The sequence below is a fragment of the Lynx canadensis genome, chromosome B2, assembly GCF_007474595.2.
Source record: "Lynx canadensis isolate LIC74 chromosome B2, mLynCan4.pri.v2, whole genome shotgun sequence".
Lineage (NCBI taxonomy): Eukaryota > Metazoa > Chordata > Mammalia > Carnivora > Felidae > Lynx > Lynx canadensis.
This window is the reverse complement of record NC_044307.1, coordinates 41,378,729-41,404,534: the sequence shown is the minus strand read 5'-3', so window position 1 is coordinate 41,404,534 and position 25,806 is coordinate 41,378,729. Positions and strand designations below refer to the sequence as shown.

Below are 25,806 nucleotides of genomic sequence, written 5' to 3'. Positions count from 1 at the left end.
AGGCGTACGACTTGTCTCTCGTTCGCGTCAATCATGAGCACGGGGAGGGGCTGGAGGACCAGGCGCCCCGGTACGTCCTGCTCCGCCGGAAGTGGAGGTGCGGGTTCAGCCGCGGGCTCTGAGCGGGTGAGGCGCGCGGAAACACCGGCGCCGAGAATCGGTGGGGGCGGGTGGCGGACGCCGCTGCTGGGGCTATTTGAGGGGAGCCCCTGGGGCCTGAAGGGCATTTGTCAGGCGGTACAGAGGGGAACCCTTTGGAGAGGGAAGAAGGGGGCGGGTACGCCCTGTCTAGGGGAGCTCGTTTGGCGATCCGGAGTTCCCAAGTAGGGGAGTAGGGGCGGGCGGGGTTCTGGACCGAGTGTCTTTTGGGAGGTGGTATGGTCTCGGGTTGGGCTGTTATTTAAGAATTGGCAGAGCAAGTTCGGTGGGCCTCGGTTCAAGATACGAGTCGGTTTAAATGGTGGAGTGCCCAGGAGAGGGTGGGATGCAGGAAGCTTGGAAGCGGTTAAATGGTTTGCGGACGCAGGAGACCACAAGGAACTGGATGAGTGGCTATAGGTGGACCTGATTTCATCCGATCCCTACCCTCCCGCCCTCTCTGTTCTTGCAGCCCCTGCCCGGATGGCAGCAGTAGTTCTAGGGAGAGACACCATGGGCCCCGAGCGTATCTTCCCCAATCAGACTGAGGAATTAGGGCCGCACCAGGGCCCTACGGAAGGCACTGGGGATTGGAGCAGCGAGGAGCCTGAGGAAGAGCAGGAGGAAACGGGGGCAGGCCCAGCTGGCTACTCCTACCAACCCCTGAACCAAGATCCTGAACCAGAGGAGGTGGAGCTGGCACCGGTGGGGGATGGAGAAGATGTAGTTGCTGATATTCAGGATCGGATCCAGGTATGGTGGAGGCGGCACTGTTCTGGCCAGGTGAAGCTGGGATTCCTGAAGTGCTGGACCTGAACTGTCTTCTCTCTGGCTCTTTAGGCCCTGGGGCTTCATTTGCCAGACCCGCCATTAGAGAGTGAGGATGAAGAGGAGGAAGGAGCCACAGGATTGAGCAACCACAGCTCTATTCCCATGGACCCGGGTAAAGGGAGCATGCTTTCATTTTGGAATAATGTTGGAGGAAAGGGACTGGTCAGAACCAGTAAAGAAAGGGAAGTCATAGAGGAACACCCCGTTCCTAAAACAACAGTTTGTCATGTAAGATTTTACAGACTTCGGAATCCAGGTGAAAGTCTATTGTGTTAGACTTGGATTGTAGGTGGGCTTGCCTGGAAATAACAAGATGGATTTGGCCTCCCTGGTAGCCCAAGGGTTATGGGTTAATTCAAAGAATGGGGAGTGGAGCTGGTCCCATCGTTTCTGTTATCCTGTTTTTTGTGATTTCAGAACATGTGGAGTTGGTGAAAAGGACAATGGCTGGAGTAAGCCTGCCTGCGCCAGGGGTTCCTGCCTGGGCTCGGGAGATATCAGATGCCCAGTGGGAAGATGTGGTACAGAAGGCCCTCCAAGCCCGGCAGGGGACGACCCCAGCCTGGAAGTGACTACCCTGAGAGCTGCCTTATCTCCCTGCATTCCAGGCCAGAACCAGCATAGGACTGAACACATCCCTGGTTGTAATGTCCATCTTCATATTCTCCATCTCCCTTTCCACATCAAGGCAAATCAGACTTCTTCTCAGAGACCCACTTTATTCAGTTCTGTACATATGGGGACATTGGCCCAAGCCCAACCCATCTTAGCATGTATCACTGTGGAGAATAAAGCACCCTATGTACACAGCCAAAAGCTGCACTGCCTGTGCCCCTGGAACCTGGGTCTGGCCCTCTTCAGCCCCTTGCCCCTTCAGGGTGTCTGAAAGGGACAAGTGGGGGCCTGCCCAGCATCAGCACAAAGGAAATAAATAGGTGTCGGGGGAGCCATGCTTAGGGCACTGCTCCCTGCTTCCTCCTAGCTTTGGGAACCAACAACATAGGAAAGCAGTCAGCCCCAGGGTGGTCCCTTCCATGTCTGTGATCCCAGGGCTGCTGCTCACCAAAGAGGGGGCACAGGGTAGGGTGTTTGTTCACCCCCTTCTCTTGGTCCATCTGGGCCCTATATTCCATCACCTATGGTCCATAGCGTATGCTTTTCTCCTTTTGACCTCCCCATGTTGTCTTGGTCAGGCAGGGGATAAGAGAAAATAATTCAACCCCATCAGCCTGCACACTGCTGGGGCTGGGGGCCTAATTGTGCCTGTTGGGGGTTGGCTCCCCTCCAGCTACTCACTCCAGGGGCCAATGGGGCTTGACATAACTTTGGTGAGAATAATCTCCTGCTGCTCCCTATATGCTTCTGCAGGGGAGGGAGAGAAGGAAAGACACCTGGAGTTGAAATGAGGATTAAGGGAAGGGGAGAGGAGCATATGTATTCCTGTGTGTATTTCTCAGAGCAGCCTCAGGTAGCTGTGGGGTTAGGAGAGGAGGGGGACAGGCATCCCCAAGTTGTCTGGGCACTGAGGATCTCAGTGCTCAGCCTGTCTGTACTAGCCACAGGGAGGCATGAACACATTTTGGGAAGAAGAGGGACCACTCTGGGGGGGGGGGGGTCCCCTGCTTCAAATGCCACATCCCCTCCCTAGAGTAGCTAGAGAGGCACTGCCTTGCCCCAAGTCAGCCAGTGGGGAGCAGAGGGTGGAGGGCTAGGGCAGCGTCCCAGGGCTGAGTGGGCTGTGGCCCTGTGGTAGGACGGTGAGGGGGTCAGAGAGCCTCCTGGCTGGCAGTTAGGAATTCTTCCGCCCGCTTGTGTGCCTCCAGCGCCTTGATGGTATACACGTCCTGGGGCAGCTCGGACTTCCGCCGAAGCAGTACCTTCTCCTTCTTGATGTCCTTTAGCATCTACGTGTAGGTACGGAGAAGGCGAGGAATGGTAACCGATTCCCAATAAATTTTATAGCTTCCTCCCCTTATTCCTCGGATCTGCCGCTCCTGTCTCCTCTCCCTTTCAGAGCTTTTATTTCTGCTCCCCATTCCCTCTATGCCTTCCCACCTGCACAGCCTCTGTCTCTACCGTCCTCTTCAGAAGTTGGATGTCCTCTGCCGTGGGGGTCTCTGTCTCCATCGAGTACACAGGAGGCAGTGGTGGAGGAGCTCGGAACATGGGATACTGAGAAGGAGAGGAGGCACGGGCAGGTGGTGAGAGCCGCTTCAGAAGTCTGTGGACCTGTCTTGAAACAAACCCTCCCCCAGGCCAAACTGGGCCCCTCAGGTTGGGGCAGCGGCAGGAAAAGCTCACCTGGGGATTGAGTCGGGCCAGCTCCTCGATCTTTTGCCACATCTCTTCTCTTTCCTTCATTCGGAACCGGCCCCTGAGGGAGCAAAGATGGGATAGGCGGTGGGCTTGAAAGAGAAGCAGAGGGAACCTGGGGTGAAGATGGAAGCCCCCAAGTCGAGAGATACTCACTTCTGTTTCTCTGCCTTGTACTGTTGTGTGCAGTCATCAAACAGCTTCTGATTCATCTCCATAAACAGCTTTAGGGCATTGTAGATCAGTCCATGGATTGTCCTGCCACCGGGAAGAAGGATCAGGTACAGGAGGCCTTACTTATATAAGGGCAGTGCCAGGACCCCAATTTGCTCTCTCCCAGGAGGGGTCTCTGCTAAGAGCTTTCATAGACCCCTGCAGTGTAAGGTTATCGTTCTAGCCAAATCACGTGACTTGAGATTGGCATTTCAGGTTCTTTATAGGCCTTGGTCTGTTTGTCCCTCCTTTGCCTCACCCCGTGCTCTAAGACCTACCTTCTTCACGCTACTTCTATGCCCTGGCCTATCCTAATGGCCTCCCAGCAGCTTAACGGACAGCACCTGCACCACAGTGCACTTGCTTTTGGCTGGAAAGTCTCTTTACGACAGTGGGATTCAGCAAATGCTAAAAAAGATCACATCAGCTTCTCATAGCACAGAATGAAGTCTCCAAAGCTGCAGACTATCTCTGACGGGGAGAAGATAGGATACAAGCCACACTCTGCTGTAGGTATTGCAGACATCTCTCACATCGCTGTCTTCTCCCTGGTCAGTTCCTCAAGGGCCTGTCAGTGTGCAGTGGGCACTAGCCCCTGTGCTCAGTGACCCGATGAGACCGCTGGCTCTTCAGTTCTTCCACCCCCTCACAGGTTCCCAAACCAGAGCCCCACCACCCAGCCCTACCCCAGCCGCCTACTTGTTCCAGTGGCTCTTGGAGTTCCTGTAGAGTGCAGGGAACATGATGGGAAGGACTCGGGCAGCATTGTCACTGATCAGGCTCATGATGTACTCATTGTTCCAGTAATAGAGAGCACGCTCTGCCACCTGGTGGGGACAGGTGGGACTCAGCAGGGGTATGGTTCACTCTGCTGAAAACCCTCCTCAGTTTCTAGGAGGCCTGGGGACGGGATATGCTGGTCTGAGTCTCACCTGGAAATGAGGGCTGGAGACACACTTGGCAAGCTGGCGGAAGAGTGGTTCCATCACTTTGCTGAACTCTGAAGGTTCAATGACATCTAGAATCTCCTCTAGCTCATTCAGGAACATGACCTCCTTGGGGCTGTGGGTTTTGGGCCAGAACTTGAGAAGTCCTACAATCACCTGTGAGAAGAGGAGGACACGGGGATAAAATTCTCACTCAACACCTGCCTGCTTCCACAGGAAGCCTTCCTGGCCTCTCTCCCCACCCTGATGGGCACAGCTCGGGTGGCCTCCGCTAACTGGCCTGATTCTGTTTCCTATATATAGGTTTTACTTTTCCTTCAGAGAGGAATCCATGTCACCTGTTGGGCCACATCCCTCCTGAGCACCTGCTTATGGCATTATTCAATAGGCAGACTGGGAAGTTTAATTGACAGGAAGAGGTGTCCTGGGGCTGGGAAGGGGAATTACCGGCTCTGTGAGACTGCTCTCCTTCTCCAGGAACTGTACCACACAGTAAGCCAGCTGCAAAAGGTTGAGGTAGAAAGGAGGTGAGGCGTACGGTCCGGGTCTCAGAGGGATCAGGGACAGAAGCAAGAGCCCAGAATGGAAGAAGAGGTGTAAAGAGGAATTATCCCACCCACTCCTTCTGCCACCCCCATCCCAGATGGAATATCTTCCCCTCCCTCTCTTTTCTCTGCTGCCGGTGTCAGGGATCATCAGGAGGAAGGCAGCTCACCTGCGGGTGGTAGACACTCAGGGACTTGACCTTGTGAAGGGGAAGCAGGACACGGATGAGGAACATCTTGTGCTCTTCCTTAAGGGGCAAGGCAAAGCCGTTGATGATGCTAGGAGTTATAGGAGGTTTGTTAGGACCAAAGGGCCATCCAAGCTCAGTGCTCCCGTCCCTCCAACCTTCTGCAGGCACGTGTGCCCCCACCCCACCGCTTACCTGCCGAGGATCTCTAAGAGCTCAGCAATCCCGTTGTGATGTTCTGTCTCATAGATGAACCTGAGGGAGGAAAGAAAGGCTCTCGTGACAATCCCCAATGTTCCTCCAGCACTCTGCAGAGTCCCCCTACCTCCCTTCTCCCATCCCAACTTAGCAGGGCTTGCTATGCTCCTAAGCTGGGTCCCGGCCTCACCTGTAGAAGATGTGGTTGATCTGCCTACGAATATAAGCCCGGAGCCCCAAAAACTTGCCATAGATGCGATGCAAGATGGTCTTGAGGAAGTCCCGCTCTCGAGGATCCTCACTGTCAAACAGGTCCAGGAGCTGGGAGCAGGTGGGAGGAAAAGGTGGTGAATGAATGAGGCAGGAGCCTGGGAAGGTCAGGGCTGGGGTGACATGGATTCCTAGCCAGGGGACACCCAGAGGTTCTCTGGATGGGGGGGGGGGGGGGTGGGGGCAAGTCTCTGGAGAGCAGAGTGATTCCTTTACATAGCTTTCCCCAGTGTGATGTCTGGGTATGCGTGTCTGCATGCCCCACTGATGGGGAAGAGGTAACTCTTGCTAATTTCCTTCAATTATGCTAGGAGCTTGTTAAGAGCAGAGGGATTTGCTTATCCCTCCCCCACCACCAGTCCTTTGCACCAGACACAGTTGAAAGCCCATATATTCAACAGATGGAGAAAGGGTGGGGACCTCACTGAGGAGCTGTGGGGCTAGAGTTCATGGGCTGGAAGGAGGAAAGGACAGGAACTTCAGGGACTCACAGCAAGGACAAACTTCTGGTCGATATACTTCTTGGCTATGTTTGGCTGGAAATCAGGAGACTCGAGGAAACGTAAGAAAAACTCATACACGAGCTGTCGGGAGCAATAAGCATCCACTTAGGGGGTATTCCCCAAGGACTGAGACATACCCCTTGCTGTCTCAGAGTGCCCCATTCCCTGAAGCCAGGGCCAGCATGCCCCCTCACTGTGGTACCTGGAGATGTGGCCAGGCAGCTTCCAGGGTGGGCTCATCCTCTTCTGGGTCAAACTCGGCCCCGGTGGGGTTCGATGAAGGTGGCAGCGTCCGGAAGAGGTTCACTGAAAACTGAGGGGGAGGACCCAGGTGAGAGCTCCATGCAGGCTTCTCCACAGCCCCCCTCCCTGCCTGCTTTCCCCTTTTCCCTGTGCCCACCATGGTGACAGCCTCGGGGTAAATGGCCTCAGTGACAACATCACGGCTATGGGTGATGTACTCCACCATTTCGTTGAGTCCTGCCCGCTTCACCTCCTTGAATTTGAGGTCACTGAGTGGATCTGAGACAAAGTCAAAGAGGACACAGCACTGGCGCAGCTTCTGGATAAAAAGCTCCTCCCGCTCCTGGGTTGGCGAATCTGTAGGGGGAGGCAACAGTCAGTCTCTCCTCCCTAGCCCTTCACTGCCATGCGCTACTTGCCTTACAGGGCCTTCCCCTACCCCATCCTGCTGCCATCCTGCTCCCCTGGCACCCCAGCCCTGGTGGACCTCCCTCTCACATTGTCTGGAACTTCCATCCCCCTCAAATACTCCCAAACCTCCATACAGCCAATGCCCAGTGACCCCCTAGGCCTGGTGCACCAGCCCCCATGACCTTTTCCAAGTACCTTTCAGGGCAGGAAGCTTCTGCAACTCCCGGTTCTTGCTGAGATTGAAGCGGGAGGAGCTTTGCCGTCGCTCCTTCTTGACAATCTGGGGCCCTCCAGAGTACTTGATTTTGCTGAGCTGCGTTGGGGGCGGTGTGCTGTTGCTGGGACGCTTGTTGGACGATGGGGGCTGGGGCTGCGGCTGCGGCTGGGGCTGGGGCTGAGGCTGGGGCTGGGCCTAGTCAAATAAGTGATTTGTTGAAGTCTGCTCCCCAAGGTACAGCTCCCACCCTGGGCCGCGGCCCATCCTGCAGTCCATCCATGCCTGCACAGGCCTGGGCAGCCAAGCAGCCATCTCCTACCCTGGAGCAGCTCCAGTCAGGGTCAGAGATGACTAAGGTTTATTATCCCCAGAAGGGGGTGGTCAAGAAGCCGTGTCTCCCAAAATGGTGCCCACTGCCTGTGCATCGAGAGCCTTCAAAATGTTTGTTCTAGTTCACGAACAGGCAAATCTAATTGATGGATTGATGGTGATGGATGTCAGAAAAGTGGCTATCTTGCCAGGGCTGGCAGGGGTGTGGGATTGATTGAGAAGGGATCTGAGGAATCTTCTGAGTAATGGAAATGTTCTATATCTTGACTGGATCTGGCAGGTGGTTCGAAGCATAAACATATGTAAAAATTCATTAAGCAGAAAAAAAAAATTCATTAGGTACCATACTTGAGATTACCGTACTTTCCCACTTCACTGAATGCATCACATTCTTGGTCAAAAGTTAAAAGAGGGGCGCCTGGGTGGCTCAGTACGTTAAGCATCCAACTCTTGATTTCCAATCAGGTCATGATCTCACAGTCATGAGATGGAGTCCCTGCACCAGGATCTGCTCTGAACGTGGAGTCTGCTTGGGATTCTCCATACTACATACAAAAGGCTTTGTGCACACTTTATGTATATATATACATATATATATGTATATATATGTATAAATATATATATAGGGCTTTGTGCCCTATTTATAACAGCAAATAAATAAATAAATAATCAATCAATCATGGAGTTAAAATTATGTTCATGAAAACTATGTACTACATGCAATCATACATGGTTCGACTGTAGAAAATATTTACACAGGGGCGCCTGGTGGCGCAGTCGGTTAAGCGTCCGACTTCAGCCAGGTCACGATCTCGCGGTCCGGGAGTTCGAGCCCCGCGTCAGGCTCTGGGCTGATGGCTCAGAGCCTGGAGCCTGTTTCTGATTCTGTGTCTCCCTCTCTCTCTGCCCCTCCCCCGTTCATGCTCTGTCTCTCTCTCTCCCAAAATAAATAAACGTTTAAAAAAAAAAAAAAAAAAAAAAAAAAAAATATTTACACAGCCATAGTAATTTACCCAAAATTGGTGATAAGTACTTTGGGAGGATGGGAAAGGTCTATATTGGATATAAGATGCTAAGACCTTACTTTTCCATAGTAGGAAGTCAATAGATTATATCTAATGCTCAAAAATGAAAGAATTTTAGAGGCGCCTGGGTGGCTCAGTTGGTTGAGTGTCCGACTCGGGCTCAGGTCATGATCTCATGGTTCACGAGTTTGAGCCCCACGTCGGATTCTGTGCTGACAGCTCGGAGCCTGGAGCGTGCTTCGGATTCTGTGTCTCCCTCTCTCTCTCTGCCCCTCCCTAGTTTGCACTCTCTCTCTCCCTCTCTCAAAAATAAATAAACATTAAAAAAAATTTTTTTTGACAAAAGAATTTTTTAAAAAGCAGCAAAAGACTCTTAATTGGGGCGCCTGGGTGGCTCAGTTGGTTAAGTGTCTGACTTCAGCTCAGGTCATGATCTCGTGTTCATGGGTTCCAGCCCCGCATCAGCCTCTATGCGGACAGCTCAGAACCTAAAGCCTGCCTCGGATTCTGTGTCTCCCTCTCTCTCTGCCTTTTCCCTGTTTGTGCTCTCTCTCTAAAGTAAATAAATTAACATTAAAAAGAAAAAAGACTTGGGGCGCCTGGGTGGCTCAGTCGGTTGAGTGTCTGACTTCAGCTCAGGTCATGATCTCAGAGTTCGAGCCCCGCATCGGGCTCTGGTGCTGACAGCTCGGGAGCCTGAAGCCTGCTTCGGGTTCTGTGTCTCCCTCTCCCTCTGCCCCTAACCCACTCACATTCTGTCTCTGTCTCTCTCAAAAATAAATAAACATTAAAATTTTTTTTTAAAAAAAGACTCTTATTTGGAAGCACAGAAGTCAATTTCCAAGGAAAGGTGGGTTGAAAGCAGTCACCACAAAGCAACAGAATAGGGGGCTAGGCGGGAGCTGCTCCTTTCATTACAAGGCCAAGGGTACTTACTGTCTGACTTTCTGAACAATGTACATGTTGTCATGTTGATAAATTTCAAAATAAAACAAAGCCTAAAACTATGTAATGACAGAAAATTGCTTCCTATGCAAAGTTAAATAAGGATAACACAAAACTGTACATGCAAAATGAGCTCACCCACATTACAACACGTGCACAGAACCCAAAGCCCAGTGAAGAGAAGGAAAAAACAACAGCAAGCCATCACTGTTTTTATGACTGTCTCCCATTGTAGCAGAATGACAGATGACCTTTCTCTACTTTTCTCGATTTTCTACAAGCTGACACATTTATATAATGGGAGAAACACAGCTAATTTTTTTAAAGCTATCTCTTTACTCCATCCCAGATACGGGTGTTGGGGCCCCACGAAGGTCACTGTCAGAAGTATACACACAGGGGGCGCCTGGGTGGCGCAGTCGGTTAAGCGTCCGACTTCAGCCAGGTCACGATCTCGCGGTCCGTGAGTTTGAGCCCCGCATCGGGCTCTGTGCTGACGGCTCAGAGCCTGGAGCCTGTTTCCGGTTCTGTGTCTCCCTCTCTCTCTGCCCCTCCCCCATTCATGCTCTGTCTCTCTCTGTCCCAAAAATAAATAAACGTTGAAAAAAAAAAATTTAAAAAAAAAAAAAAAAAAAAAGAAGCATACACACAGGTGTTTGCAACACTGTCCACCCACAGGTACTGTCAGGTAACCACCTGCCGGTAGAGGGGAGAAGCTGGGCCGCAGGACAACCCTTGCCCCCAGAGACTGCAGCAGGATCAGAGGACGGAGGCCATGTCCAGCTGGGTACCCACACCACAGGAGACTGGGTGGCTCAGTGGGTTAAGTGGCTAACTTCAGCTCAGGTCATGATCTCACAGTTCGTGAGTTTAAGCCCCACATCGGGCTCTGTGCTGATGGCACAGAGTCTGTTTGGGATTCTCTCTCTCCCTTTCTCTCTGCTCCTCCCCGGCTTGTGCTCTCTCTCTCTCTCTCTCTCTCTCTCAAAATAATTAAATTAAAAAAAGAAAAAAAGAATGGGAGAATATGAAATCATCTGGGATGGGGGAAGGGAGGAAGACAGAAATGTTATGCTTTGTAGGCTCTGAATTTTTTATAGAAACAACTATGTCAAGCTTGTGACCTATCTGGGGATCAGAGGAGAGGAGAGACACGCTGCATCCAGCCTGGGGCTGGCCTGTGGGTCCAGTGTAGCTCATTACCTTCTTGGCCATCTGGCCCTCTCCCCCACCTGAAATGATCACCCCAGACACTAACCTAAGGGAGCACAAGGAAATGGGGCAAGATTAGCCGCCACACACCTCTCCTGCCATGACCAGCACTCAGCCGGTGTGATTCTGGTTAGACTGTACAAGGTGTCCTGGGGTCTCTCTTCCTGCACATGGCAGATGGCTCATACCTTGGTGAGGGATAGGAGAGAGAGGCAGAAGGGTGGGGAACCAGACCCACCCCTGCCCTGTGCCTTCATTTCCCAGTTGCAGGAAAAACCAAATCCTTATCTGTGGAGCTTGGTGGTCACGAGCACAGACTCCCACTAGACTGCCTGGGTTTGACTCCTGCTCTGCCATTTATTAGCCAAGTAACCTCCAGAAAGTCAACTAGTCTGTCTACCTCCATTTCCTCATCTGTAAAGTGGGGATGACAATAGTACCTAGCTCATAAGGTTGTAATAACGATTTAAGTGAACGTTATATAGCTGACAGAAGTGCTTTGTAAGAAGTGTCTTCTACTGTTATCACGATTATTTCCCATCCCTAGACTTTAAAAATGCAACCTGGAAATTCCTGAAATTAGCATGCCTCAAATGTTCCCATGGGTCCATTATCTTCCTTGGTCTAAAACGGGGGAACCCAAGAAAGCATTTCATCTTTCAAGATCCAGTTTAAGCCCCACCCTCTTCTTTGTCTGTTTCACTGGCTCTGTGATCATCCCCAGTGATGCCTCTTGGCTCGGTGTGTTCACATGTCCAACTAGATAGCAAGTCCCCTGAAAGCCAGGACCCTGGTTTGTAGTGTTCTGGGTCCCCTCAAGCACTGGCACCTAACAGGCATTCAATGAAGGTTTGATTGGTTGATTGACAGGGGGCCAGACCTTTCCTGTCCCAAGCCCGGAACCATCAGAACAGAGCACTGTATGGTGTCAGGAGCAGAGTAGGAGGGAGAAACATTAGTTATACCAGGGCAAGGGGCTCAGTGGCAGCTAACGAACAAAACTCTGAGGAAGAGCATGTCCTTCTCCATCGTCCCAGATAAGAAAGACACTTTGCACCTCCACAAACCGCACACTGAGGGGATGTCTAGGGAAAGAGGCATTCGCCCCAGAAGGAGAGAAGCCAGGCCTCGATTTTCTCTGCTAACAGAGAAATGGGCAAATCTGTGGTTTCCCATCTATTCTCCAAGTAAGGTTAAGAGAACAGAGGGTCACATGGCTAAAAATCAAAGTTTAAAAACCAGTAGAGGGGCACCTGGGTGGCTGAGCTGGATTTCGACTCAGGTCATGATCTCTCGGTTCTGAGATCGAGCCCCATGTCAAGTCCGTATTGGGCGTGGAGCCTGCTTGGGATTCCCTCTCCCCCTCTCCTTCTGCTCCTCCCCTGCTCATGCTCTCTCTAAAAAAAATTAAAAAATAAAATAAAAATAAAAACCAATAGGTTGATGCCTGAGGTCCCTTCTCCACTAGGAATGCATCATTGAAGGCAGGGGTGGCTGGAGAGCTGCTGAGCTTAGCTTGTCCCACCTCACCCCGCTGGGCCACCTGGTTTTATAAGGACCATTGGCTCCCAGGCCCCACACACAAGAAGCATCTGAGAGACAGCTGGTCTAGTCAGCAAAGCGCCTGGCTGCCAAGCCTCAATGAGGCATCCCCTGGTCTATTCACTCTTCAATAGGAAACATGCTTGTCAGCATGAGGCATGGGGCTATGCCAGTGACTCACTTCATGTCCAACTCTTTCCTCTAAAAACTTCAGCCTTTTTTTTTTAATCATTTTTTTAAAAGATTTTATCTTTTAGTAATCTCTACACCCAACTTTGGGCTCGAATTTATAATCTCGAGATCAAGAGTCACATGCTCCCCCGACTGAGCCAGCCAGGCACCCAGTAAAAGCTTCAGCTTTTAACTTTTCTACTGACCTGGGCTGCAGGTGGGAGGCAGGTGAGTCCCCTGGGGAACCTTCCGCAACTATCACCATCACTGGTGAACGCTGACCGAAGGCAACCCAGCCAACCTGGCCATTTCCTCTGCCTGAAGTGCCTTCTCCTCCCACCTCCAAGAAGCCTTTCTAGATTTGGGCCTCCAGCAGTCAAGTGGTACTTGGAATTTATGCACCACACTCGCACTCAAGAGACTGCAACTAAACTTGCCCACTCTGAACCAACCCTAGTCCAATTTGATCCTAACACAATCACCATTAATAATCAAACCCAAATATTTAAACCTAAAATAAGAGATAGAAATATAAATTAAGGGGGCGACTGAGAGGCTCAAATGGGCATCCAACTCTTGATTTGGGCTCAGGTCATGATCTCACGGTTCATGGGATTGAGCCCTGCACTGTTATTGTTACTTGGAATTCTCTCTCTCCACCCTTCCTCCCGCTCACACCAGCTCTCTCTCAAGACATGTTTTTAAAAATTAAATTAAATTAAAGAAAAAAAAGAAATATAAATTAAGTACTATAGAAAGTATTGTAAAGGGGCACCTGGCTAGTTCAGTTGGTAGAGCATGAGACTCTTGATCTCAGGGTCCTGAGTTGAAGTCCCACATTGGGTGTAGAGCTAACTTGAAAGAAAGAAAGAGAGAGAGAGAGAGAGAAAGAGAAAGAGAGAGAGAGAGAGAGAGAGAGAGAGAAGAAAGAAAGAAAGAAAGAAAGAAAGAAAGAAAGAGAAAGAAAAGAAAAGAGAAAAGAAAAGAAAAGAAAAGAAAAGAAAAGAAAAGAAAAGAAAAGAAAAGAAAAGAAAAGAAAAGAAAAAAGAAAAGAAAGACAGAGAGACGTATTGGGGCACCTGGGTCAGTTAAGCGTCCAACTCTTGTTTTCAGCTCAGGTCATGATCTCACATTCATGGGTCCAAGCCCCATGTCGGGCTCTGCGCTGGCAGCGTGCAGCCTGCTTGGGATCCTCTCTCTCCCTTATCTCTCTGCCCCTCCCCTGCTCGCACATGCACTTTCTATTTCCCTCTCTAAATAAATAAACATTTTTTTTAATTTTTAAAAAGTGTTGTCAGAAAAAGATGAAAGGTAAAACAGTGAAAAACTCACAATGTCACAGCTTTTGCATAATCAATCACCTAGTCAAATAAAGATCATTTTAGTTTAAAACCCCAAAAAATCGCAGAGGCATTCTCTCCTATCCTGATACCTAGAGCTCTATCTAGCTGAACTAAATTATTTCCTTCCTTCATTTATTCAATGACCATCATGCTAAGCCTTAGAGATTAAAGGGTAGCTAGCCCCTGCCCTCAAAGAGCTCACAGTCCAGTGGGTGAGACCAACACACGGGCAGCTCTTGGTATCAGGGAAATGAAAAAACAGAGTGCCACCAAGGATACGGGAACACAAACTCTGCCAGAAGAATGAGTGAAGCTGTTCCTGAAGAGGTGACTTTTGACTTGCTCTCAAAGGACAAACATGAGCTCAGCGGGCAAAAGAACAAAGCAGCGGGGGGCGGGGGGGGGGGGGCTCCAGGGTGGCTCAGTGGGTTGAGCCTCCTACTTCGGCTCAGGTCATGATCTTACAGTTCGTGGATTTGAGCCCCGCATCGGGCTCTGTGCTGACAGCTCAGAGCCTGCAGCCTGCTTCGGATTCTGTGTCTCCCTCTCTCTCTGCCTTTCCCCCGCTCACGCTCTGTCTCTCTCTCAAAAATAAACATTAAAAAAAAAAAAAAGGAACAAAGCAGAAAAATAAAGTAGTCCATGCCAATGGAATCTCATCAATAAGGACCCAGAGTTATAAAAGGGCTTGTATCAGGAGATGGGAAGTCCAGCAGAGCAAGAAACCAGGATGGGTGCTAGAAAAATAAGGCAGGGCCCCCTCAGAGGGGTCCAGAGTGTGAATTTGAATTTTAACTTAAAAGCAATGAGATGCCAACAGAGCTTTTTCTTTTTATTTTTTTAACGTTTTATTTATTTTTGAGAGAGACAGAGCATGAGTGGGGGAGGGGCAGAGAGAGGGAGACACAGAACCCGAAGCAGGCTTCAGGCTCTCAGCTGTCAGCACAGAGCCGGATGTAGGGCTCAAACTCACGAAACATGAGATCATGACCTAAGCCAGAGTCGGACACTTAATGGACTGAGCCACCCAGGCGCCCCAAACCAACAGAGCTTTTTAAGTAGAGGACTGATAAGACAGAAGAATGTTTTTAGGGCAACAATTTTGGCTACTGGGAGGACAGGCTGACATGGAGGGACTGAGATAATTTCTTCCTCCCTCTGTCCCTGCTCCCAGAACTCAGGACAGGGCACACCACCGAGTGGAGTCCGGGGCAGTGAACTGCTGTCTCCAGAGACAGAGCAGGAAAGACCCTTGCCTGCAGCGATAGGTCAACAGTGAGTCTTATCCAATCTCTCAAGGCTCCTTTCCGTTCTAAGACTCTTCCAGAATCTTAGACACAGGGTATCACGTCATTAAGAACACAGGAGGGGTGCCTGGGTGGTTCAGTCGGTTAAGCTCCCAACTCTTGATCTCAGCTCAGGTCTTGATGTCAGTCAGGGTTGTGAGTTCAAGGCCACACTGGGCTCCACGCTGGGTGTGAAGTCTACTTTAAAAATAAATAATGAAGTCTAAACAAAAAACAAAAACAAAAACACACAGAATCGGCTCGTGAGCCACAGCACACTGGGTTGAATTCCAGCTCTGCTGTTTACCAGCTGAGTAAGAGCTATTTAACGTCACTAAGCCTCAGTTTCATCTGTAAAATGGGGATGATGACTGATAACAGAATGACCTCAGGGGAGTGTTGTGAAGATTAAATGAGATTAAAAGGTTAAATGCAAGCAAAGGTCTTAAGACAGCACCTGGGAAGTTGAACAGTGTCAACCCAACATCTGTGAACGTGACGTAACTTGGAAATAGGGTCTTTGTAGACATAAACAAGTTGGGGTGGGCCCTAAATCCAATGTGACTAGTGTCTTCATAAGAAGAAAATGTGGACACGGGGCGCCTGGGTGGCTCAGTGAGTTAAGCATCTGACTTCGGCTCAGGTCATGATCTCAGGGCTCACGAGTTCAAGCCCCATGTCCGGCTCTGAGCTGACAGCTCACAGCTCGGAACCTGGAGCCTGTTTCGGATTCTGTCTCCCTTTCTCTCTGCCCCTCCTCTGCTCATACTCTGTCTCTCTCTCTCAAAAATAAATTAAACAAAAACAAAAAAAGAGGAAGGAAGAAAATGTGAACACAGAGACACTCAGGGCAGAACCCCATGTGAAGGTGAAGGTGGAGGAGACTGGAGTGATGCATCCATAAGCCAAGGAACACTGAGGACTGTTAAAAACCACCAGAATCTAGGGAGAGGTACAGAAGAGATTCTTCCCTAGAACCTCAGAGGGACATGGCCTACTGATGCCTCGATTTCAGATTTCTGGCCTCCAGGACTGTAAGAGAATAAATCTCTGTTATTTTAAGCCACCTAGTTTGTGGTCATTTGTTATGGCTGCCCTAGGAACCTAACACACAAGTAACTGCTCAATAAACTAAATGGTGGCTGCTGGAATTATTACATCAATTGGAAAGGCTCTGGCAAATGCATGACACAGGGTAAATTTGGCTAGAAGAGCCCCAAATTCTGGACTAGAAAAACAGCAAGGGAAGGACTGTGCCAAACAGCTTTGGATGACCTGAGCCTCATAGCCTGGCCCCCAACTTTTCCACCGTCCCTCTGCCTGGGGCCACATGGGTACATGTCTGGAAAATCATGCAGCATTTCTGCATCTGCCCTGTACAGGTAAGCCCTGAGCACCATTTCACAAAACAGAGCCCCAGGTGAACTCAACACTCTCCTTTTTCAAATAGATGTGTCCAGAAAGACAGTGGAGAAATCCTAGCAGTTGGTCTCAGCCTATTTCCTAACTTGTTTGAGCTTTCATTTTCCTATCTGGGAAAGGAGAGGGTTAGACTCCAAGGTTACTTCCAACACTTAGGTTTACTTATTTAGCCACTAATGCATTCAAATCCTGGCACCTGTAATGTGCCAAGCCCTTGGGCGGCTCAAAGGGAAGCAAAGGGAAACCTCAAGGAGCTCACTCACGTGCTAATAACACAAAAGTTAAAATGGATAAACAATGAATTCACACCAAATTGTTTAATTACAGCCGTGTAAATGCTGCTGTGGGGTGGTACTGGAGCTAGCAGAGCAAATAGCCGGAGCCCTGACCATGTCCTGGTGGGGAGGGAGGGGGAGGCAGTCAAGGAAGGCTGCTTTTAGGACAAGACATCCAATCTATCTAGTAACTGAACAAGTAGGAGTTAGGCAAAAGATGAGAACAGCCCCCTAACTATTCCTTTCTGTCCCTTTAAATCCCATTTCTATGTCTGTCTTGCTGCTTTGAATGTCAGTTGCCAGCTCCCAGCCACCTTCCCTGTGGGTCCCACAGATGTCACCATTCCTAAAGGGGAGACTGGGCCCAGAGGGAGTGTTTCCCAGGAGCGCTGACTGATGAGTTATTAAGAACCAAGTGCATAAGGGGCACCTGGCTGGCTCAGTTGGTGAAGCAGGTGACTCTTGACCTGAGGGTTGTGAGTTCAAGCCCCACACTGGGCGTAGAGATTACTTAAAAAAATAAAAAATAAAATAAAAATGCCCGCCCTGCCCTCTCCCCTCCCCCCCCCCACCCCGCCCAAAGAACAAAACACATGAGCATACAGACGTGGGGAAGAAACAAGGTGCCGGCTGCTTTCAAGCAGCATACCCAGCTCCCCTCCCTCAGAGTCCACAGTCTGGTGGAGAGAAACCCACGTTGGAAAAATAGTTACAACAAAAAGTGATAAGGTCTATCCTGGAGACATGTTCAAATTACTGTTTAAGGGCAAAGGAAGGAGGAATTCATCTTCTGTGGTCCTCAACTCCCATGTCTGTAAAATGGGGAGGGGCACACCTGCCCTGCTTCTTCTGATTATTCAAGTGAGGCCTAAAATGAAGGTCAGGGGTGTGGGAAGTGCTCAGATCTCTTTAGAGGTGACAGGGACCAGAAGTACATAGAAAAGTCTAAATCCAGGATTAACTCCAATACTTGCTAATCGATTTCTTCTCCCCCCCAAATCCACAAGCCCTGCCCATAATCACAGAGATGTTTCCTGTTGTCCTCTATGGCTCTAAACAGTTGAGAACAGGAGAGAAGAAGCAGAGGGGCGCCTGGGTGGCTCAGCCAGTTAAGTGTCTGACTCTTGATTTCGGCTCAGGTCATGATCTCACGGTTCATGAGACTGAGCCCCTCCACAGTGACCGCATGCAGCCCGCTTGGGATTCTCTCTCCCCCTCTCTCTCTCTCTCTCTCTCTCTCTGCCCCTCCCCCGCTCACTCACACGCTCACGCTCTCTCCCTCTCAAAACAAACAAACAAACAAACAAACAAAAAAGCAGAGAAACCAAGGATCACCAGTTTCTGTAAGATGGGTACTTACTTGCTCAACATGTTCACAGGACCGGCCACCATCTTGAGCATCGCAATGAGCACACTCCCAAACTCTCCTGGACATACTCTGGACTTAAGTCTCTCCACCCTCCAGTGCTCTCTCTGCTTGCCATTTATTGCTTTACAGCCCTAGACTTCCAAGCTGTGCTGACCTCTGCTCATCACTGTCCTTTAGCAGGTTCCCATTGGATCAGAACCAAGGGCAGTGGGCCCAGCCCTGGCCGGCTCAAGGACACCAGCCACTCCCACCCCTTCCCCACCCCAAGCCATGCCAAAGCCACTCATTCCCCACTGAGCACCCTCGTACTTTTTCCCTTCCCCCCCAGCACCTGCTACCCCTAGCTTTTCATTCTAAGGAAAAAGGAATTCTTACCACGCAAGGTTGGCAGACAGAGAAATAACTTTCACCAGAATTGCTGGGGAGTCTGAAGAACTGCAGAGCGTAGTTGCTCTATACCAGCCGAAGGGGCAGGCTGCCTGACTGAAGGCAGCTACCTGGCTGGGCTGTCCAAGCTCCTCCCAGGCTGTGGAAGGCCCCTTCCCTTCTGCCTGGATCACATCTGGCCCCCTGGGATCCCTCACCCCACTAGCCGTCGAGCAGTTCGAGCTGGTGCCTGCACCGTAACTAGAGCCGTGCCCACTTTCATTACCTCCTCGGCGCTCTCGCCTCCACCATCCTTGCCCGAGCTGCTGGGCTTGGTCGTGCCTTTGGCAAGCTTGGGGGTCTCCTGAAGGGGGAAGATGGAGGTAGTCAGCAGATGCCAGGAGAAGGGAGAGGCCTCATCTGGACTGCTTAGGTCTGTGTTGTAATTATCCTCTGTCCAACGGAAGTAATCAGTCAGAACCACTGAGCATCTACCCTGTACCTAGCCCAGGGGAGGAGGACTTGGGGTACACAAAGGGAGTCCCTCCAAAGAGTTTGGAATGTGGTGAGGAAGACATTGCTAAGACATAGTAATGAAGCATGATAATAATGATCTGTCCCCTCACATGGCTGCTGTATGAGTAAGGGCCCCGGAGAGCCTCTGTCAAGGAAGAACCAGGGTGTGGAGCTTTAAGGAACAAGCTATTCTGTCTGGCTTCTGGCTAGAGCGGGCAGGGGGGGTGCCTAAGGTTCTCATGCTGGAGGAGAGAGAGTCACCACTCTCCCCCAAGGCCATCTGCAAAGACCTGGAGGCCTTTTTTTGGAAATTACAAATAACATCCAGACTAGAGGGTGCTATTGGCATGATCAGGTATAGGAATTATCCCTAAGAGTGCCTTGGTGGACAAGCACGGGGACAGGGATGGGGGTAAGACCCTGAACTGCTACAAGGATGAGCGCTAGTCCGAAGTCTCCCTCGGGAACCGGGCCGCTGGCTCAGAGCCCTGGCCTGCCTGGCGTCTCTTCCTCTGCCTCGGGCCAAAAAAAGCAACTGCACAGGGACAGGATGGGGAAAATGTGAAAAAGACTTGGGGATTTAGGTCTGATTGCAAGCTCCACACAAATCCTTCATGTGCCAGGGTTGCCCCAGCACCCCATGACCTTCTGTCCAGTTAGCAAATGGAGTGCAGAGCTCTTGGCATGGGGAGAGGACATGGAAGTGCCCCTGTGCTTGGCACTTGATGGAGCTGTTCAGGAGGATCTGGTTCCGTCGTGAGCATCCAACTTTGGGAGGGACAAAGACAAATCCTAGGTTTTCTTCTGGCGAAATACAACCCATACTGGGAGCAGATTCAAAAGCCTGTCCTGAGAGCAACAGCTGCAAGGCTGGGATGGCTAATGATGGAGGGGAGGAGTCCCAGCGGTAGGCGAGCACGAGGGGGTTTTACGAATAAATGAAGGGCTGCCATGTGGACTAAAGATGCAACTTGCTCTATGTGGATCCAGGAGCCCAAGAGGCATGGGCTAAAGTGGCAGGAAGACAGGCTGAGGCTCCGAATAGGAAGGATCTTCTCCTGAAGCAGCTGCACAGAAACCGGCTGTATGCAAGCTCCCCAGTCCTGAGAGCATTCAAGCAAAGGAGCATTCGTGACTCTTCTACTACACGGGCAGGAGGGGTTTGAGCCCTAAATGAAGACTGTCAGAGGACCTTGGAAGTCACTTTCGGCTCTGAGATTCTGACACTTGATGGCAACTGCGCCCCTTCAGTGACAAGTGTTAAGTCACACTGACTATGGGGGCACAAGGATTTCTGGGAGAACAGAGCTCTGCGTGGGCTGGAGGAGGGGGCAGGGAGGATGAGAGCCTTTCCCAGGTGGGGAGCAGCTCCAGGTGTCAGCCAGCAGGAAGGCGCTCCTTTGGGCTGAGCACTCTCCCAGCTGCCCACTGACCAGGCTAGCAGGCATACTGACCCCTTGCCAAAGGGCCAGGGAGTGTGGCTCAGAGCGTGGCGTGTAGAGGCAAAGGATGAAGGGCGCAGGCAGGAGTCACTGAGGTGACCACACATACCTCAGACGTGGGCCTCATGGACAAAGCTGACCCACCTTTATACATGTCACATCTCTCTACTTGACCACAAGCTCCTTCGCCAGCCCTATAGCACTTAAGCATACCTAACAGGGAGTGTGCCGTGAGAATCCCGGCTGCCTGGTTATGTGGGCATGTGTGGGGGCATGGGGAAACCACGCCCACCACTCTTGCTCCCCGGCTCCTGCAGAATAGGTCAAGTGCACACAACACAGTACAGCCCAACAACCATCACTTGCGGCCTGGAACCGAGGTTTGGAGCCCATACTGTGTTTGGGCCCAGCTCTGGAATTGTAGGCAGGTTAACTAGCCTCTCTGAGCCTCAGTCCTCCTCTTTTAAGTGACAACAATCACACTACCTAATTCCCTTTAGCACAGTGTACAGCACATGAAAATCCCAATGTTAGCCCGTTATTACTATTATTAAAAACAAGAAGAAAGTGGAAAGGAGCAGGGGCATGCCACCTGGGAACCTAAAAGAGATTCAGTCCTAGATCAGAACATGAGGGAAGAGGAGGGAAGCAAATCCCCCAAGGGACTGACTCAGCACCCATCTATTGAGGGCCTACTGTGTGCAAGGAAGAGGCCAAACCAAAATAGAGTTATTATCTCAAGGGGGAAGAAAAGATTTATCCACAATTAATTCCAGTCCAAGGGAACAAAAAGGACCATACGTGACCTATCAAGTGTTCCACAAATCCCGAGGAGGGGAGAGCTCACTGGGAAGTGAGGGTTCAGGAAAGGCTTCAGGGAGAAGGTTGTGAAGGATGGCCAAGACTGGGACCAGCAGAGATGAAGGAGAAAGGAGAGAGGTGATGGATGTGCAATAAAGATCCTCCTCTCTGTCCCCACCCCATCTGGGCAAAGCTCAGTCACACTGTCACCGACCTCTCCCTCAGGGCTTGTTAACCATTGAAGGAGGCCAAATGCAACTGGAAATCAAAAGCAGAAAGTTAAACCTTGAAAGGAATCAGAGATGCCTGGTTCTGTGCAACCCAATTCTTCCAATGTTGTTTCCCAGCCAAATACTATGGTCAAATATCTATGGTTCCAGCAAGTCTAAGAATTTTTCTTCTCAATCACCTAGAAGAGGAAGGCTTACTGTAGATGGGACAGTGTCTGTCCCATTTTAGTATCAGACTAAAAACTACAGATGGGTGGGGACTTCACCAGCTTCCCCTGAATTTCATGCCCCTCCATGCTCCTTGAAGGAACCCCCTTAGCCTCTGGTGTGGCTGAATTGTGTGTGCATCATTCACAGCTAAGCTGCCCAAACCACTTCAGCAGACCCACTCCCCAAGGACACAGGGTCTGGGTGGGGAACACGAACCTGCCAACCCAGGACCCCAGGAGGTTCAGTGCCTAGTACACCATCACCAACCCTACACTCAGAACCTCTGGCCCTGTGAAGTTATGGAGACAACCCAGAATCAGAGCTGCCTGGGAAATCTCCAAAAGCCCCAGGATAAAGAGTTGAATTGATAAGGTCAGAGATGGCAGCCCAGCAACCAGCCAATCAGAGGGCAAATGAAAGTAAGACAACTCTGGGGTCATAAAGTGGCTGAGCAGAGCACCAGGCCAGAGCCAGCCCCACCACGAGGGGCCAGCCCCAGGAAAGGAGAAGCTGGGGGAGGCTGGAACTGGTATCCTAGCATCCTCTGTGTGAGTCTGTACCTCAAAGGAACCACACCTCTGAGTCAGACCTCAGCAACAGCAGGAAATAGAAGGTAGAGAAAGACAGGGATGAAGAACAGGGGCAAGAAGGCAATATGGAAATAGAAGAGGAAGGTGAAAGAAGGCAACATCAAGACACAAGCCTGTATCAGGACACCATGACAAAGTCAAGGGTGCCCAGGGGTTGGCTGGCCTTTGGGGTAAGAAGGAAAATTAATCTGATAGTAAGGGCAGATTCCCAATTTGAGGATAGTGTAGCCCAGGAAAGGCAGGAATCCAGCACTGCAAAACTGGAAAAATGCAAAGGTTACCCTAAGATTAGGAAAAGGAGAGGACCTTGCTCAGATTAGGAAAGGTAACTGATTTAGGATGAACCTGCAAGTCGGTTGATGCCTGTTAGGGGGGCTTTGGTACAAAGGAGGCCTTTAAGTCAAGAGACCTGATATTGCAGCTGGGCCTCCAAACAGGCTGTGTGACCTTGGCCAAGTCCCTTCCCCTGTCGGGGCCTCAGTCTCCTCATCTGTATCACTAAGGATTACGCTGAATGCGCTCAGTGGTCCCTTCCAACACTGACGTTCTGAGGTTCCATCAACAGAAGGAAGGGCTCAGTCCTGGCTTACAAGTTTGTGTGTGAAGGAAGAACTAGAGGGAGGGGCCTAGGCCAGATTTGGTGGAGGAGAGAGAAAGCAGAGCAGTTCTAGGTCAAGGTGCTTGGCGGGGAGGGAGAAGGGGCTGTAGGGGACGGTGGAGAAGGCCGGCCCAGGCCCAGGCCCGGCGCGTAAGAAAAGGGAAGGGGCTGCGCGCAATGGGGGGCGGGGGGAGGTGGGCTGGAAGGAGGTGCGGTCTCAGATGAGGGGCTGTCCCAAACGGGTAACCGGGTGGGGAGTGGGGAGAGTGGGGTGGGGGCGGGAAGAAAAAGCAGGGGAGTGACCTGGGAGTGGAGCAGATCTGGAGGGAGGTGGTTACCCTGGGCCGGGGGTAGGTGAGGGGAGGAAAGGAGGGAGGTGTACGCGGGGGACTCTATCCCAGGCAAGGTGAGGGAGCCTTTCCAGCTGCGGCACAGGCTGGGGGTGCGGCTAGCGGCGGGGGCGGAGGGCTGGCCCCGGGAGTCCTGCGGGGGCCGGACGGGAGGGTCAGTCTGGGGCTGTCCCGGGCCTGGCTCGGCCTCTCCCAGTGCTCCGCGCAGGCCCCAAGGCGGAGGCGCGAAGAAAAGGGCCACGCTCACCTTCTCCTTCTTCAGTTTATAGGGCATCTCGGCCCGTACGGACCCAGCCCGGCTCCTGCGGCCCCGCTCCGGCTCCGGCTTTGCTCGGCCGCACTCGGCCCGCTCGGCGTCTCTTCGCCACCGCCTGCGCGCTGCGCCCGGGTCGAGCGGTGTCTGCGCCTCCAATTGGCCCAAACTCTTACAAACCTGCCTGACAACCAGGCGCCGCCTCCTTGGATTGGTTATTGGGGCCAAGCTGCTTCCTTTTTTTCTCATTGGAAAGGAAGAGTACAAACCGCCAGGGTTCGTCTCCCAGAATTGGCTGAGTGGGAGGTCCCGCCCTAAAGTGGGTCGAGCTTAACGAAGGAGGTGGGGAAAAGGGGAAGCCCTAGCTTCGCACCGAGTACCGCACTCGGGCGTCTGGTGTGCGTCGGCCTCTGCCATTCTTTTGCAGCCGGTTCCCTTCTAAAGTGGTTCTCACTTTCCCCGCTCTGCTCCTTCGCCCAGTACGAATGGAAGGAAAGAAGCCCTAAAATGAAGGGCACCTTTCTTCATCTGGGCAATTACCACTAATTGCATATGCAAAATTAGCGGAGAGAGCTCCCAAGAGTCCTCCAGGGCATCCGTTTCCTAAACGAGGCATGCAGAGAATCAAAGGGGAAGGCTGGGTGACTGGGACCTTGGTGAGATGAGATGAGAATCCTGAGTTTGTTACAGTTTTGGAAAGAGGGTCCCCGTTGCTACTGCAAGTGCTCTGGGATTGGGGAACCAGCTAGATAGGAACCCTTGGGAATACAGAGGAAAAGCTACCTCGTTGTTTGTTGAGTGTCTCAGGAAATGCATCTTACTCCCACCCTGCCCAAGCCAATGTCCTAATGGATAAGATCATTTCCTGCCCTCAAGGAGTTCACTGGTGAAGTTCACACACTTGTATAAACAGATGCTTAAGATACAATGTAATAAATTACACAAACCTAGAGGTGGCTGGAAGAGTATGTTTCAGAAAGTTGACTCCAGTAGACGATTTACTATGTGAAGAAATTGGAGAAGGCTCTAGAGAACAAAAGCCTGTGACCCTTGACCAGGAGAGCAACCTTACAAGACAAAGACCATGGGCATGGAGAAGAAAGGACAGAATTGGGAAATGTGTACAATCAACAGGACTTGATGATTCATTGGAATGTGGGGAAGATGGTAAAGGAAAGGGAGGAGTTGAAGATGAGTTCTGGAGCTGTCAGAAATGTAGAAGGAAAACTGGTGTCATAGTGGCAAAGGAAGTAAAAGAGGATTGGTCAATAGTGTCAGATTCCAGGGAATGATTAAGATAAGCTCAAACAACACCACCTTGATTCTCTAGTTGTGGGTGATCTTTGCAGGAAAGTTTTAGAGAAGTGGAAGGAAGGTTATAATGGGTTGAGTGAGCAAGAGGTATGGAAGTAAAGGCAACAAATGTAGACTCCCATCTCATGGAAGTAGTATTTGGCTCCCAATGATTAATGACAATTTCAAGGTAATACAAAGCAATGCCCACCAACCATTATTTGATAGAGGAAAAGCCCAGGAAGAAAGGATATTTATTTGTGGATGGATACTTGTGTCTGTGTGGGTGCTGAAGCAGGCAGGATATCAGACTTATTTACCCATTCCCAAGGCCTCGAGGAGCACTGTAGTCCTGAGGCCTAGGGCTTGCCTATATAAAGTAGGCGTATCTTCTTTGGACCCACCCCACCATCGTCCCAGTCCTTAGACCCTCTGAAAACTGAGGGGACAGAGCCACGTAATATAATTCAGAACTACCAAATGGGAACTTCCATCCATTTCAATTCAGGTCCTTAGTACATTCTTCTTTTTTTTTTTTTTTAATGTTTATTTTTGAGAGAGAGAAAGAGAGACAGAGTGCTAGCTGGGGAGAGGCAGAAAGAATGGGAGACATGGAATCTGAAGCTGGTTCCAGGTTCCTAGCTGTCAGCACAGAGCCCAACACGGGGCTCAAACTCACCAACCGCGAGATCATGACCTAAGCTGAAGTCGGACTCTTAACTAACTGAGCCAGCATGGCACCCCAGGTCCCTAGTACATTCTTGCATGTTCCTTTAAGATGTGGAATTGGGGGCACCTGCGTGGCTCATCTGACTCTAAGCATCTGACTCTTGATTTCGGCTGAGGTCATGAGCTCACTGTTTGTGAGTTTGAGCCCCACATCGGACTCTGTGCTGATGGTGCAGAGACTGCTTGGGATTCTCTCTCTGCCCCTCCCCTGCTTGCTCTCTCTTTCTCTCTCTCAAAAATAAATAAATAACTTAAAAAAAAACTTTAAAAAAATGTGGAATTGGAGGAGCACCTCCAAAAAAAAAAATGTGGGGCAACGAGTGGTTCAGTCAGTTAAGCATCTGACTCTTGATTTCGGTTCAAGTCATGATCTCCCAGTTCATGAGACTGAGTGCCACATCTGGCTCTTCACTGACACCACAGAGCTTGCTTGGAATTCTCTCTCTCCCTCTCTCTCTGCCCCTGCCCCGCCCAGAGGGATGTTTAAATGA

General features: G+C 50.8%; 2 protein-coding genes across 4 annotated transcripts; one reads left to right on the top strand and one right to left on the bottom strand.

Moving 5' to 3' along the window:
* The first annotated feature begins 38 nt into the window (after positions 1-38).
* Positions 39-1,785, top strand: MEA1 (male-enhanced antigen 1). 3 transcript variants are annotated; one of them, XM_032593165.1, is made up of 4 exons: positions 39-97; positions 611-891; positions 979-1,081; positions 1,387-1,785. In XM_032593165.1, the coding sequence occupies exons 2-4, from the start codon at positions 622-624 to the stop codon at positions 1,539-1,541; spliced, it is 528 nt and encodes a 175-aa protein (XP_032449056.1). In that variant the 5' UTR covers positions 39-97; positions 611-621; the 3' UTR covers positions 1,542-1,785. The 3 variants fall into 3 exon arrangements, with proteins under 3 accessions (XP_032449056.1, XP_030171414.1, XP_032449057.1); XM_030315554.2 differs by having other exon boundaries at positions 56-126; XM_032593166.1 differs by lacking the exon at positions 39-97 and adding an exon at positions 176-237.
* On the bottom strand, positions 1,672-23,425 carry PPP2R5D (protein phosphatase 2 regulatory subunit B'delta). The gene is made up of 16 exons (XM_030315544.1): positions 23,288-23,425; positions 18,590-18,667; positions 6,996-7,212; positions 6,547-6,746; positions 6,349-6,459; positions 6,135-6,227; positions 5,564-5,694; positions 5,371-5,430; positions 5,158-5,266; positions 4,890-4,943; positions 4,428-4,598; positions 4,195-4,322; positions 3,439-3,540; positions 3,271-3,343; positions 3,025-3,141; positions 1,672-2,873 (listed from the first exon to the last, which is right to left on the bottom strand). Exons 1-16 carry the CDS (start codon positions 23,312-23,314, stop codon positions 2,736-2,738), a joined length of 1,809 nt encoding a protein of 602 aa, XP_030171404.1. The 5' UTR covers positions 23,315-23,425; the 3' UTR covers positions 1,672-2,735.
* Between the last annotated feature and the right edge of the window lie 2,381 nt (positions 23,426-25,806).